At 34.2% G+C, this 12983-nt stretch overlaps 2 protein-coding genes across 2 annotated transcripts in view; both read right to left on the bottom strand.

Moving 5' to 3' along the window:
• The window catches only part of LOC142312633 (scavenger receptor cysteine-rich domain-containing protein DMBT1-like), a 118363-nt gene extending 117214 nt beyond the window's left edge, over positions 1-1149 (bottom strand). Inside the window, exon 1 of the mRNA XM_075351630.1 lies at positions 1095-1149. Within this exon, the coding sequence (XP_075207745.1) occupies positions 1095-1149 (55 nt within the window). The remainder of the gene's footprint in view (positions 1-1094) is intronic.
• Positions 1150-1205: 56 nt separating this feature from the next.
• On the bottom strand, positions 1206-12368 carry LOC142312632 (scavenger receptor cysteine-rich domain-containing protein DMBT1-like). Its single transcript, XM_075351629.1, has 7 exons — positions 12260-12368; positions 11441-11758; positions 8363-8680; positions 5285-5602; positions 2205-2522; positions 2130-2143; positions 1206-1235 (listed from the first exon to the last, which is right to left on the bottom strand). Exons 1-7 carry the CDS (start codon positions 12366-12368, stop codon positions 1206-1208), a joined length of 1425 nt encoding a protein of 474 aa, XP_075207744.1.
• Between the last annotated feature and the right edge of the window lie 615 nt (positions 12369-12983).

The following is a 12983-nucleotide window of genomic DNA, read 5'->3' as shown; positions in this document are numbered from 1 at the left end:
TTTAAACCTCATGCACAGGACCTTTGAAGCGTGTGGGTAACACAAAATGGCCATCATCCTTTTTGTTCTCTACCGCCTTTTTCATTCTACTTTTTTGCCACAATAAATTTAACTCTTGAGACAGTGAGTGCTGCTATTTTTATTTCTTATATTGAACTTCTTTTATACTTCCACTTTTATACGCTATAGATATGTGTGAAACTCTGTGTCCAGTCTTGGCATCTCGGTGTGCCACAAATTCACATTTTAATTCCATACCATTTAAAATAATTAGTATGGGTCATTTGACAAATATATAATTTACATTAGCATCATTTTTGAATTGTATTTTTTTGTTAAACATGTAGAGGGGTTAAATTTTTAACAGTAACTTTTTTATTTTTGCCACAAACGTTACAAAAAATGTTTTATTACGGAGTCTGGACCACTTCAAATTTAAAATGGCTTTTAACGACCTACATTTAAAAAAAAAGCCTAAAAGTGACCCCATTTTTATTAACTGACTTTTGAAAGTACTCAAAAACACATTTAAAAAGGTAGTTATCCCTTCAGGCGCTTCAAGGAATTAAAATGAAGAAGTGAAAAGAAAAAATTTGTTATTTCCACAAAAATGTTACTTTAGTCCTATATTTTACATTTTTTTAAGAGTGGAAGGAGAAAAGGGACCTCATAATTTTTTGTGCAATTTATCTTGAGTCCGTTAATACTGAATTTGTTGTCAAAAACTACTGTTTGGGCGCAAAGCAGGGCTAGTAAAGGAAATGCACTTTTTGTTTTTTAGAGGATAATTTTGGATGTAATAGACTGAAAGACTGCAGACAGCAAGTTGAATTTGTGGAGTCTCTAGGGAACCAAAACAGACGACAAGATTAGAAGTGACCAATCTTTAAAACTACACCACAGAAGGAAATCATTGAGGTGTGTGTTGAGCATATTGAACACATAGGTGATTCACAGATGTTTACAACATTGGGGCGTCAAATTGAAAAACAGCAAATTGTTACTGTGGCCTCTAATGTTTAATTTTCCCAAGAATTAAGAACAGAAAAATAACCAAAAAATGTGTTGTGAAATGTTTTTGATTACATCATTACCCCAAATCTGTTCAGAAACTACTGTTGGACACATAGCATTGCTTGGAAGAGACATAGTGGCACTTATATTCTGTAGCTCAATTTTGGCTAAAATACTGTAGATTGTGGAAGCTATTTTGCATCTTCAGAGCCCCTAATATGCTAAAACAGCAACAAAAAAACAAAAAATGAAGCCATATTGGAATCTACAACCCTCAAGGAATTCATGTATAGGTATTGTGAACATATAGGTCTAACGGGGTCTTTACAGAGCTTTATAACATTGGATGTGAAAATGAAAATTATATTTTTTCCCACTAAAATGCTGCTTTATACTTAAGTTTTTCATTTTGCCAAGTCTTAAAAGAAAAAGTGTACCACACAAATGGTTGTGAAATTTCTACTGAGTTTGCTAACACCCAATTTGTGGTAGGAAACTGCTGTTTAGGCACTTTGCAAGGCATAGAATGGGAGGTGCGCTATTTCAATTTAAGACCACCATTTTGGCTGTAATATACTGTATACATCATTGTCACATTTGAAGAGTCCCTGACATGCGAAATCAGCAGAAACCCCCACAAGTGACCCCATTTTCGAAACTCTCCATTGACAGCAGTCTGACCCTATTCTCAAAATAAATTTGGATCATTGTGGTGGGACCTGCATCAATCATTCCTTTGTCACAGAGCATGTGTATATATAAGATTTACTTGTGCTTTGTCACCTTAGTGAAGTAGTATTGACATGACAGTAAAAAAACTAGAAAGTAAATGCAATTTGAAAAAAACCATAGCGAAAAATATTAAACATTTATTAAGTCTTTTGTTAGTATTTTTCTGCTAAAAAAAGTTTAACTTATCATCATTTCATGGTTGGGATATTAATGACCTCACAAAGTAATCCTCCTATCCCACATAAAACATAATAGCAGCTGGGTGGTGATGGGTTGTGATGGGGCAGAAACCAATATACCTCTAATCCTCTAGGACTTCCCTACAAAATCTATTTTTTGTTTACAGTACCCTAAGTTGTACACAGTCTAAAAATATGATCTACCTGAACTCTAACATCTATGATAAAACATGGAATGATAACAAATGATTAAAAAGAATTTCTTCTATCTGACTATACCTGAGCAGACAACTCCAGCATCTTCATTGTGGCCACAGTTGTTTACTGTATATGGTTGGTGTTGACAGTCCCATACACGTTGTTCATTGCCGGTGCATTGCACATCATCCAATACAATTTGTCCTTGTCCTTGGCCAAAAGCAGCACTGCCATTAGCTGCAAGTGCGTTGCCACAATGTAACTGCCTGCATACAACTTGTGCAGCGTTCAAATCAAAATAATCATCACACACAGTTCCCCATGCTCCATTATAGAGGATTTCTACACGACCGTTACATTGACCATTGCCATTTACCAGTCTTAAAGACATGTCTGAACCTAAAAATAAAATAGGAAAATTGTCATTTCCAAAAATTTTACACTTTAAATAGTCTCAACGAAATAGTCCAAACAGGGTAGTCAACTTAATCTTATTTTTTCTGGACATTTAAAAAAAAAAAAAAAAAACCTAAAAGACAATACTTTTTATAGACACATGGAAAAACCATGGGAAATCATTAAGATTACAAGTGATATTTGTCTGCAGTCCATATATTTGATAAGAAACCATTAGCTGCATTCACTGAAAACTAAAACATGATGATAAATGCAGTCAAAATAACTTGTATAAGTTTGTTCAGGCTCAAAAACATCATGGACGCCTTACTTATTTTTGCTGACAGGGCCAAAAAGTGACTAATTTTTATGCACTGTCATGAAGGTTCTGGATGGCTGGCTACACTTTTTTCTAACCTGCACAAAATATTGAATAAAAGTGCAATGTGTCAACGGGTCAACTTCCATCTTAATCGGAATTCCAGCCTTCTGATATCCTGTTTACCCTCACTTATACATGCATTAAAAGAGTGAATATTCTTTTTTAACTGAATATTCTCTTTAAACCTCCTGCACAGGACCTTTGAAGCGTGTGGGTAACACAAAATGGCCATCATCCTTTTTGTTCTCTACCGCCTTTTTCATTCTACTTTTTTGCCACAATAAATTTAACTCTTGAGACAGTGAGTGCTGCTATTTTTATTTCTTATATTGAACCACTTTTATACTTCCACTTTTATGCGCTATAGATATGTGTGAAACTCTGTGTCCAGTCTTGGCATCTCGGTGTGCCAAAAATTCACATTTTAATTCCATACCATTTAAAATAATTAGTATGGGTCATTTGACAAATATATACTTTACATTAGCATCATTTTTGAATTGTATTTTTTTGTTAAACATGTAGAGGGGTTACATTTTTAACAGTAACTTTTTTATTTTTGCCACAAACATTACAAAAAATGTTTTATTACGGAGTCTGGACCACTTCAAATTTAAAATGACTTTTAACGACCTACATTTAAAAAAAAAGCCTAAAAGTGACCCCATTTTTATTAACTGACTTTTGAAAGTACTCAAAAACACATTTAAAAAGGTAGTTATCCCTTCAGGCGCTTCAAGGAATTAAAATGAAGAAGTGAAAAGAAAAAATTTGTTATTTCCACAAAAATGTTACTTTAGTCCTATATTTTACATTTTTTCAAGAGTGGAAGGAGAAAAGGGACCTCATAATTTTTTGTGCAATTTATTTTGAGTACGTTAATACTGAATTTGTGGTCAAAAACTACTGTTTGGGTGCAAAGCAGGGCTAGTAAAGGAAATGCACTTTTTGTTTTTTAGAGGATAATTTTGGATGTAATAGACTGAAAGACTGCAGACAGCAAGTTGAATTTGTGGAGTCTCTAGAGAACCAAAACAGACGACAAGATTAGACGTGACCAATCTTTAAAACTACACCACAGAAGGAAATCATTGAGGTGTGTGTTGAGCATATTGAACACATAGGTGATTCACAGATGTTTACAACATTGGGGCGTCAAATTGAAAAACAGCAAATTGTTACTGTGGCCTCTAATGTTTAATTTTCCAAAGAATTAAGAACAGAAAAATAACCAAAAAATGTATTGTGAAATGTTTTTGATTACATCATTACCCCCAAATCTGTTCAGAAACTACTGTTGGACACATAGCATTGCTTGGAAGAGACATAGTGGCATTTATATTCTGTAGCTCAATTTTGGCTAAAATACTGTAGATTGTGGAAGCTATTTTGCATCTTCAGAGCCCCTAATATGCTAAAACAGCAACAAAAAAACAAAAAATGAAGCCATATTGGAATCTACAACCCTCAAGGAATTCATGTATAGGTATTGTGAACATCTAGGTCTAACGGGGTCTTTACAGAGCTTTATAACATTGGATGTGAAAATGAAAATTATATTTTTTCCCACTAAAATGCTGCTTTATACTTAAGTTTTTCATTTTGCCAAGTCTTAAAAGAAAAAGTGTACCACACAAATGGTTGTGAAATTTCTCCTGAGTTTGCTAACACCCAATTTGTGGTAGGAAACTGCTGTTTAGGCACTTTGCAAGGCATAGAATGGGAGGTGCGCTATTTCAATTTAAGACCACCATTTTGGCTGTAATATACTGTATACATCATTGTCACATTTGAAGAGTCCCTGACATGCGAAATCAGCAGAAACCCCCACAAGTGACCCCATTTTGGAAACTCTCCATTGACAGCAGTCTGACCCTATTCTCAAAATAAATTTGGATCATTGTGGTGGGACCTGCATCAATCATTCCTTTGTCACAGAGCATGTGTATATATAAGATTTACTTGTGCTTTGTCACCTTAGTGAAGTAGTATTGACATGACAGTAAAAAAACTAGAAAGTAAATGCAATTTGAAAAAAACCATAGCGAAAAATATTAAACATTTATTAAGTCTTTTGTTAGTATGTTTCTGCTAAAAAAAGTTTAACTTATCATCATTTCATGGTTGGGGTATTAATGACCTCACAAAGTAATCCTCCTATCCCACATAAAACATAATAGCAGCTGGGTGGTGATGGGTTGTGATGGGGCAGAAACCAATATACCTCTAATCCTCTAGGACTTCCCTACAAAATCTATTTTTTGTTTACAGTACCCTAAGTTGTACACAGTCTAAAAATATGATCTACCTGAACTCTAACATCTATGATAAAACATGGAATGATAACAAATGATTAAAAAGAATTTCTTCTATCTGACTATACCTGAGCAGACAACTCCAGCATCTTCATTGTGGCCACAGTTGTTTACTGTATATGGTTGGTGTTGACAGTCCCATACACGTTGTTCATTGCCGGTGCATTGCACATCATCCAATACAATTTGTCCGTGTCCTTGGCCAAAAGCAGCACTGCCATTAGCTGCAAGTGCGTTGCCACAATGTAACTGCCTGCATACAACTTGTGCAGCGTTCAAATCAAAATAATCATCACACACAGTTCCCCATGCTCCATTATAGAGGATTTCTACACGACCGTTACATTGACCATTGCCATTTACCAGTCTTAAAGACATGTCTGAACCTAAAAATAAAATAGGAAAATTGTCATTTCCAAAAATTTTACACTTTAAATAGTCTCAACGAAATAGTCCAAACAGGGTAGTCAACTTAATCTTATTTTTTCTGGACATTTAAAAAAAAAAAAACACCTGAAAGACAATACTTTTTATAGACACATGGAAAAACCATGGGAAATCATTAAGATTACAAGTGATATTTGTCTGCAGTCCATATATTTGATAAGAAACCATTAGCTGCATTCACTGAAAACTAAAACATGATGATAAATGCAGTCAAAATAACTTGTATAAGTTTGTTCAGGCTCAAAAACATCATGGACGCCTTACTTATTTTTGCTGACAGGACCAAAAAGTGACTAATTTTTATGCACTGTCATGAAGGTTCTGGATGGCTGGCTACACTTTTTTCTAACCTGCACAAAATATTGAATAAAAGTGCAATGTGTCAACGGGTCAACTTCCATCTTAATCGGAATTCCAGCCTTCTGATATCCTGTTTACCCTCACTTATACATGCATTAAAAGAGTGAATATTCTTTTTTAACTGAATATTCTCTTTAAACCTCCTGCACAGGACCTTTGAAGCGTGTGGGTAACACAAAATGGCCATCATCCTTTTTGTTCTCTACCGCCTTTTTCATTCTACTTTTTTGCCACAATAAATTTAACTCTTGAGACAGTGAGTGCTGCTATTTTTATTTCTTATATTGAACCACTTTTATACTTCCACTTTTATACGCTATAGATATGTGTGAAACTCTGTGTCCAGTCTTGGCATCTCGGTGTGCCAAAAATTCACATTTTAATTCCATACCATTTAAAATAATTAGTATGGGTCATTTGACAAATATATACTTTACATTAGCATCATTTTTGAATTGTATTTTTTTGTTAAACATGTAGAGGGGTTAAATTTTTAACAGTAACTTTTTTATTTTTGCCACAAACGTTACAAAAAATGTTTTATTACGGAGTCTGGACCACTTCAAATTTAAAATGACTTTTAACGACCTACATTTAAAAAAAAAGCCTAAAAGTGACCCCATTTTTATTAACTGACTTTTGAAAGTACTCAAAAACACATTTAAAAAGGTAGTTATCCCTTCAGGCGCTTCAAGGAATTAAAATGAAGAAGTGAAAAGAAAAAATTTGTTATTTCCACAAAAATGTTACTTTAGTCCTATATTTTACATTTTTTCAAGAGTGGAAGGAGAAAAGGGACCTCATAATTTTTTGTGCAATTTATTTTGAGTCCGTTAATACTGAATTTGTGGTCAAAAACTACTGTTTGGGCGCAAAGCAGGGCTAGTAAAGGAAATGCACTTTTTGTTTTTTAGAGGATAATTTTTATATGTAATAGACTGAAAGACTGCAGACAGCAAGTTGAATTTGTGGAGTCTCTAGAGAACCAAAACAGACGACAAGATTAGACGTGACCAATCTTTAAAACTACACCACAGAAGGAAATCATAGAGGTGTGTGTTGAGCATATTGAACACATAGGTGATTCACAGATGTTTACAACATTGGGGCGTCAAATTGAAAAACAGCAAATTGTTACTGTGGCCTCTAATGTTTAATTTTCCAAAGAATTAAGAACAGAAAAATAACCAAAAAATGTATTGTGAAATGTTTTTGATTACATCATTACCCCCAAATCTGTTCAGAAACTACTGTTGGACACATAGCATTGCTTGGAAGAGACATAGTGGCATTTATATTCTGTAGCTCAATTTTGGCTAAAATACTGTAGATTGTGGAAGCTATTTTGCATCTTCAGAGCCCCTAATATGCTAAAACAGCAACAAAAAAACAAAAAATGAAGCCATATTGGAATCTACAACCCTCAAGGAATTCATGTATAGGTATTGTGAACATCTAGGTCTAACGGGGTCTTTACAGAGCTTTATAACATTGGATGTGAAAATGAAAATTATATTTTTTCCCACTAAAATGCTGCTTTATACTTAAGTTTTTCATTTTGCCAAGTCTTAAAAGAAAAAGTGTACCACACAAATGGTTGTGAAATTTCTCCTGAGTTTGCTAACACCCAATTTGTGGTAGGAAACTGCTGTTTAGGCACTTTGCAAGGCATAGAATGGGAGGTGCGCTATTTCAATTTAAGACCACCATTTTGGCTGTAATATACTGTATACATCATTGTCACATTTGAAGAGTCCCTGACATGCGAAATCAGCAGAAACCCCCACAAGTGACCCCATTTTGGAAACTCTCCATTGACAGCAGTCTGACCCTATTCTCAAAATAAATTTGGATCATTGTGGTGGGACCTGCATCAATCATTCCTTTGTCACAGAGCATGTGTATATATAAGATTTACTTGTGCTTTGTCACCTTAGTGAAGTAGTATTGACATGACAGTAAAAAAACTAGAAAGTAAATGCAATTTGAAAAAAACCATAGCGAAAAATATTAAACATTTATTAAGTCTTTTGTTAGTATGTTTCTGCTAAAAAAAGTTTAACTTATCATCATTTCATGGTTGGGGTATTAATGACCTCACAAAGTAATCCTCCTATCCCACATAAAACATAATAGCAGCTGGGTGGTGATGGGTTGTGATGGGGCAGAAACCAATATACCTCTAATCCTCTAGGACTTCCCTACAAAATCTATTTTTTGTTTACAGTACCCTAAGTTGTACACAGTCTAAAAATATGATCTACCTGAACTCTAACATCTATGATAAAACATGGAATGATAACAAATGATTAAAAAGAATTTCTTCTATCTGACTATACCTGAGCAGACAACTCCAGCATCTTCATTGTGGCCACAGTTGTTTACTGTATATGGTTGGTGTTGACAGTCCCATACACGTTGTTCATTGCCGGTGCATTGCACATCATCCAATACAATTTGTCCGTGTCCTTGGCCAAAAGCAGCACTGCCATTAGCTGCAAGTGCGTTGCCACAATGTAACTGCCTGCATACAACTTGTGCAGCGTTCAAATCAAAATAATCATCACACACAGTTCCCCATGCTCCATTATAGAGGATTTCTACACGACCGTTACATTGACCATTGCCATTTACCAGTCTTAAAGACATGTCTGAACCTAAAAATAAAATAGGAAAATTGTCATTTCCAAAAATTTTACACTTTAAATAGTCTCAACGAAATAGTCCAAACAGGGTAGTCAACTTAATCTTATTTTTTCTGGACATTTAAAAAAAAAAAAACACCTGAAAGACAATACTTTTTATAGACACATGGAAAAACCATGGGAAATCATTAAGATTACAAGTGATATTTGTCTGCAGTCCATATATTTGATAAGAAACCATTAGCTGCATTCACTGAAAACTAAAACATGATGATAAATGCAGTCAAAATAACTTGTATAAGTTTGTTCAGGCTCAAAAACATCATGGACGCCTTACTTATTTTTGCTGACAGGACCAAAAAGTGACTAATTTTTATGCACTGTCATGAAGGTTCTGGATGGCTGGCTACACTTTTTTCTAACCTGCACAAAATATTGAATAAAAGTGCAATGTGTCAACGGGTCAACTTCCATCTTAATCGGAATTCCAGCCTTCTGATATCCTGTTTACCCTCACTTATACATGCATTAAAAGAGTGAATATTCTTTTTTAACTGAATATTCTCTTTAAACCTCCTGCACAGGACCTTTGAAGCGTGTGGGTAACACAAAATGGCCATCATCCTTTTTGTTCTCTACCGCCTTTTTCATTCTACTTTTTTGCCACAATAAATTTAACTCTTGAGACAGTGAGTGCTGCTATTTTTATTTCTTATATTGAACCACTTTTATACTTCCACTTTTATACGCTATAGATATGTGTGAAACTCTGTGTCCAGTCTTGGCATCTCGGTGTGCCAAAAATTCACATTTTAATTCCATACCATTTAAAATAATTAGTATGGGTCATTTGACAAATATATACTTTACATTAGCATCATTTTTGAATTGTATTTTTTTGTTAAACATGTAGAGGGGTTAAATTTTTAACAGTAACTTTTTTATTTTTGCCACAAACGTTACAAAAAATGTTTTATTACGGAGTCTGGACCACTTCAAATTTAAAATGACTTTTAACGACCTACATTTAAAAAAAAAGCCTAAAAGTGACCCCATTTTTATTAACTGACTTTTGAAAGTACTCAAAAACACATTTAAAAAGGTAGTTATCCCTTCAGGCGCTTCAAGGAATTAAAATGAAGAAGTGAAAAGAAAAAATTTGTTATTTCCACAAAAATGTTACTTTAGTCCTATATTTTACATTTTTTCAAGAGTGGAAGGAGAAAAGGGACCTCATAATTTTTTGTGCAATTTATTTTGAGTCCGTTAATACTGAATTTGTGGTCAAAAACTACTGTTTGGGCGCAAAGCAGGGCTAGTAAAGGAAATGCACTTTTTGTTTTTTAGAGGATAATTTTTATATGTAATAGACTGAAAGACTGCAGACAGCAAGTTGAATTTGTGGAGTCTCTAGAGAACCAAAACAGACGACAAGATTAGACGTGACCAATCTTTAAAACTACACCACAGAAGGAAATCATAGAGGTGTGTGTTGAGCATATTGAACACATAGGTGATTCACAGATGTTTACAACATTGGGGCGTCAAATTGAAAAACAGCAAATTGTTACTGTGGCCTCTAATGTTTAATTTTCCAAAGAATTAAGAACAGAAAAATAACCAAAAAATGTATTGTGAAATGTTTTTGATTACATCATTACCCCCAAATCTGTTCAGAAACTACTGTTGGACACATAGCATTGCTTGGAAGAGACATAGTGGCATTTATATTCTGTAGCTCAATTTTGGCTAAAATACTGTAGATTGTGGAAGCTATTTTGCATCTTCAGAGCCCCTAATATGCTAAAACAGCAACAAAAAAACAAAAAATGAAGCCATATTGGAATCTACAACCCTCAAGGAATTCATGTATAGGTATTGTGAACATCTAGGTCTAACGGGGTCTTTACAGAGCTTTATAACATTGGATGTGAAAATGAAAATTATATTTTTTCCCACTAAAATGCTGCTTTATACTTAAGTTTTTCATTTTGCCAAGTCTTAAAAGAAAAAGTGTACCACACAAATGGTTGTGAAATTTCTCCTGAGTTTGCTAACACCCAATTTGTGGTAGGAAACTGCTGTTTAGGCACTTTGCAAGGCATAGAATGGGAGGTGCGCTATTTCAATTTAAGACCACCATTTTGGCTGTAATATACTGTATACATCATTGTCACATTTGAAGAGTCCCTGACATGCGAAATCAGCAGAAACCCCCACAAGTGACCCCATTTTGGAAACTCTCCATTGACAGCAGTCTGACCCTATTCTCAAAATAAATTTGGATCATTGTGGTGGGACCTGCATCAATCATTCCTTTGTCACAGAGCATGTGTATATATAAGATTTACTTGTGCTTTGTCACCTTAGTGAAGTAGTATTGACATGACAGTAAAAAAACTAGAAAGTAAATGCAATTTGAAAAAAACCATAGCGAAAAATATTAAACATTTATTAAGTCTTTTGTTAGTATGTTTCTGCTAAAAAAAGTTTAACTTATCATCATTTCATGGTTGGGGTATTAATGACCTCACAAAGTAATCCTCCTATCCCACATAAAACATAATAGCAGCTGGGTGGTGATGGGTTGTGATGGGGCAGAAACCAATATACCTCTAATCCTCTAGGACTTCCCTACAAAATCTATTTTTTGTTTACAGTACCCTAAGTTGTAGACAGTCTAAAAATATGATCTACCTGAACTCTAACATCTATGATAAAACATGGAATGATAACAAATGATTAAAAAGAATTTCTTCTATCTGACTATACCTGAGCAGACAACTCCAGCATCTTCATTGTGGCCACAGTTGTTTACTGTATATGGTTGGTGTTGACAGTCCCATACACGTTGTTCATTGCCGGTGCATTGCACATCATCCAATACAATTTGTCCTTGTCCTTGGCCAAAAGCAGCACTGCCATTAGCTGCAAGTGCGTTGCCAAAATGTAACTGCCTGCATACAACTTGTGCAGCGTTCAAATCAAAATAATCATCACACACAGTTCCCCATGCTCCATTATAGAGGATTTCTACACGACCGTTACATTGACCATTGCCATTTACCAGTCTTAAAGACATGTCTGAACCTAAAAATAAAATAGGAAAATTGTCATTTCCAAAAATTTTACACTTTAAATAGTCTCAACGAAATAGTCCAAACAGGGTAGTCAACTTAATCTTATTTTTTCTGGACATTTAAAAAAAAAAAAAAAAACCTGAAAGACAATACTTTTTATAGACACATGGAAAAACCATGGGAAATCATTAAGATTACAAGTGATATTTGTCTGCAGTCCATATATTTGATAAGAAACCATTAGCTGCATTCACTGAAAACTAAAACATGATGATAAATGCAGTCAAAATAACTTGTATAAGTTTGTTCAGGCTCAAAAACATCATGGACGCCTTACTTATTTTTGCTGACAGGGCCAAAAAGTGACTAATTTTTATGCACTGTCATGAAGGTTCTGGATGGCTGGCTACACTTTTTTCTAACCTGCACAAAATATTGAATAAAAGTGCAATGTGTCAACGGGTCAACTTCCATCTTAATCGGAATTCCAGCCTTCTGATATCCTGTTTACCCTCACTTAAACATGCATTAAAAGAGTGAATATTCTTTTTTAACTGAATATTCTCTTTAAACCTCCTGCACAGGACCTTTGAAGCGTGTGGGTAACACAAAATGGCCATCATCCTTTTTGTTCTCTACCGCCTTTTTCATTCTACTTTTTTGCCACAATAAATTTAACTCTTGAGACAGTGAGTGCTGCTATTTTTATTTCTTATATTGAACTACTTTTATACTTCCACTTTTATACGCTATAGATATGTGTGAAACTCTGTGTCCAGTCTTGGCATCTCGGTGTGCCAAAAATTCACATTTTAATTCCATACCATTTAAAATAATTAGTATGGGTCATTTGACAAATATATACTTTACATTAGCATCATTTTTGAATTGTATTTTTTTGTTAAACATGTAGAGGGGTTACATTTTTAACAGTAACTTTTTTATTTTTGCCACAAACGTTACAAAAAATGTTTTATTACGGAGTCTGGACCACTTCAAATTTAAAATGACTTTTAACAACCTACATTTAAAAAAAAAGCCTAAAAGTGACCCCATTTTTATTAACTGACTTTTGAAAGTACTCAAAAACACATTTAAAAAAGTAGTTATCCCTTCAGGCGCTTCAAGTAATTAAAATGAAGAAGTGAAAAGAAAAAATTTGTTATTTCCACAAAAATGTTACTTTAGTCCTATATTTTACATTTTTTCAAGAGTGGAAGGAGAAAAGGGACATC

The sequence above is a fragment of the Anomaloglossus baeobatrachus genome, chromosome 5 (genome assembly GCF_048569485.1).
Source record: "Anomaloglossus baeobatrachus isolate aAnoBae1 chromosome 5, aAnoBae1.hap1, whole genome shotgun sequence".
In the NCBI taxonomy this organism is placed as follows: Eukaryota; Metazoa; Chordata; class Amphibia; order Anura; family Aromobatidae; genus Anomaloglossus; species Anomaloglossus baeobatrachus.
The sequence above is the reverse complement of the archived record's forward strand: the minus strand, read 5'-3'. Positions and strand labels throughout refer to the sequence as shown.

What these genes read in the sequence shown, in the direction of transcription:
- LOC142312632 (XM_075351629.1), bottom strand. Translation starts at nt 12,368, where the DNA reads ATGGCCATTTTGTGTTACCCACACGCTTCAAAGGTCCTGTGCAGGAGG. An exon ending in TGCTGGAGTTGTCTGCTCAG is followed by an intron (nt 8,681 to 11,440) that starts GTATAGTCAGAT and finishes TTTTATTTTTAG; the next exon opens with GTTCAGACATGTCTTTAAGA. An exon ending in TGCTGGAGTTGTCTGCTCAG is followed by an intron (nt 5,603 to 8,362) that starts GTATAGTCAGAT and finishes TTTTATTTTTAG; the next exon opens with GTTCAGACATGTCTTTAAGA.